The sequence below is a fragment of the Poecilia reticulata genome, linkage group LG2 (assembly GCF_000633615.1).
Source record: "Poecilia reticulata strain Guanapo linkage group LG2, Guppy_female_1.0+MT, whole genome shotgun sequence".
NCBI classification, from domain to species: domain Eukaryota; kingdom Metazoa; phylum Chordata; class Actinopteri; order Cyprinodontiformes; family Poeciliidae; genus Poecilia; species Poecilia reticulata.
This window is the reverse complement of record NC_024332.1, coordinates 19,846,809-19,847,836: the sequence shown is the minus strand read 5'-3', so window position 1 is coordinate 19,847,836 and position 1,028 is coordinate 19,846,809. Positions and strand designations below refer to the sequence as shown.

Genomic DNA, 1,028 nt, shown 5'->3' with positions numbered 1-1,028 from the left:
TTTTGCGGCAGACACATTTCCCTGTCCTGTGTAAAAACAGAAACGGCAGAACCAGGCTGCTGGGGAAGCATATCCAGCCGTCAAGAGTCATCAGCRCACAGTTAAAGTTTTCTTTAGCAGCAGTTAATACGGACCAGGCCAAGGAGTATAAGAACCGCAGAGCCAGCGGCGCCTGTATGGCGACTATGGTGTAAAACGCTCTCTGCTTGACCGGGTCCACCCTCCTGGTGCCCCGTCCCTGACCTCCCGGACCCGGACGAACCAGAACATAAAGGACACACACAGTGCAGAGAAGAACTGTACCRAAGGAAGGGATCAAAATGGCAAAATTTAAAACCATTTGCATACATTCGATGCTSAGYAACCCATTCATTACAGTGGAAAGTATCCAGATGCAGCCAGCGCTGATGTTTCTGAGTCCTCGTTTGCTTTTCAGTCTCATGTAGACGATGGGATGAACCACGGCCAAGTACCGGTCCAAACTCGTCAGGGTGTGGAAAAACATCTCCGCCACGGATGTAAAGGTTAAAATGCGGATTCCTACGAGTGATACGTCTCCCTGATGACTGAAAGCAGCGCAGATGTTGAGGACGCATCCAGACACTCCGACCAGCTCGACGGCTGCTAAGTGGAAGGTGAAGCAGTCGGAGTGGCTGATGGACGACGCCGACCGGCCGCTTCGGCGCCACTGCTGGACGCCGACATGCAGGACGAGGAGAGACAGAGGGAGGAGGACGAYGAKGTTGGTTATGTTGAASGAAGTGAAGATGAGGAAGCCCGGGCTGACGATGAAGCACTCAAAGCCTGAAGGAGAATAGCTGGAGTTGGTGGAGATGATCTGAGAAAAGGAATCGTTGAAGTCTGCCATCGCACCTGGAGAAAGACGGTTTACAAAATGTTACGAGTATAAAAAGCACTGCCTTGTAATGTTTTGTGACCCAATTGACGAGTGCAAATGTTTTCTCTGTCCTACTGATTGCTTGGTTTCTTGTTTTCAAAAACCAGTCTGAAATAAATAAATCATCCAT

General features: G+C 49.9%; 1 protein-coding gene across 1 annotated transcript in view; it reads right to left on the bottom strand.

Annotated features, from left to right (window-relative positions):
- The window catches only part of LOC103481254 (uncharacterized), a 6,251-nt gene that overhangs the window by 2,471 nt on the left and 2,752 nt on the right, over window positions 1-1,028 (bottom strand). The window contains exon 2 of the mRNA XM_017309112.1: window positions 16-873. Within this exon, the coding sequence (XP_017164601.1) occupies window positions 16-868 (853 nt within the window). The 5' untranslated portion in view covers window positions 869-873. The remainder of the gene's footprint in view (window positions 1-15; window positions 874-1,028) is intronic.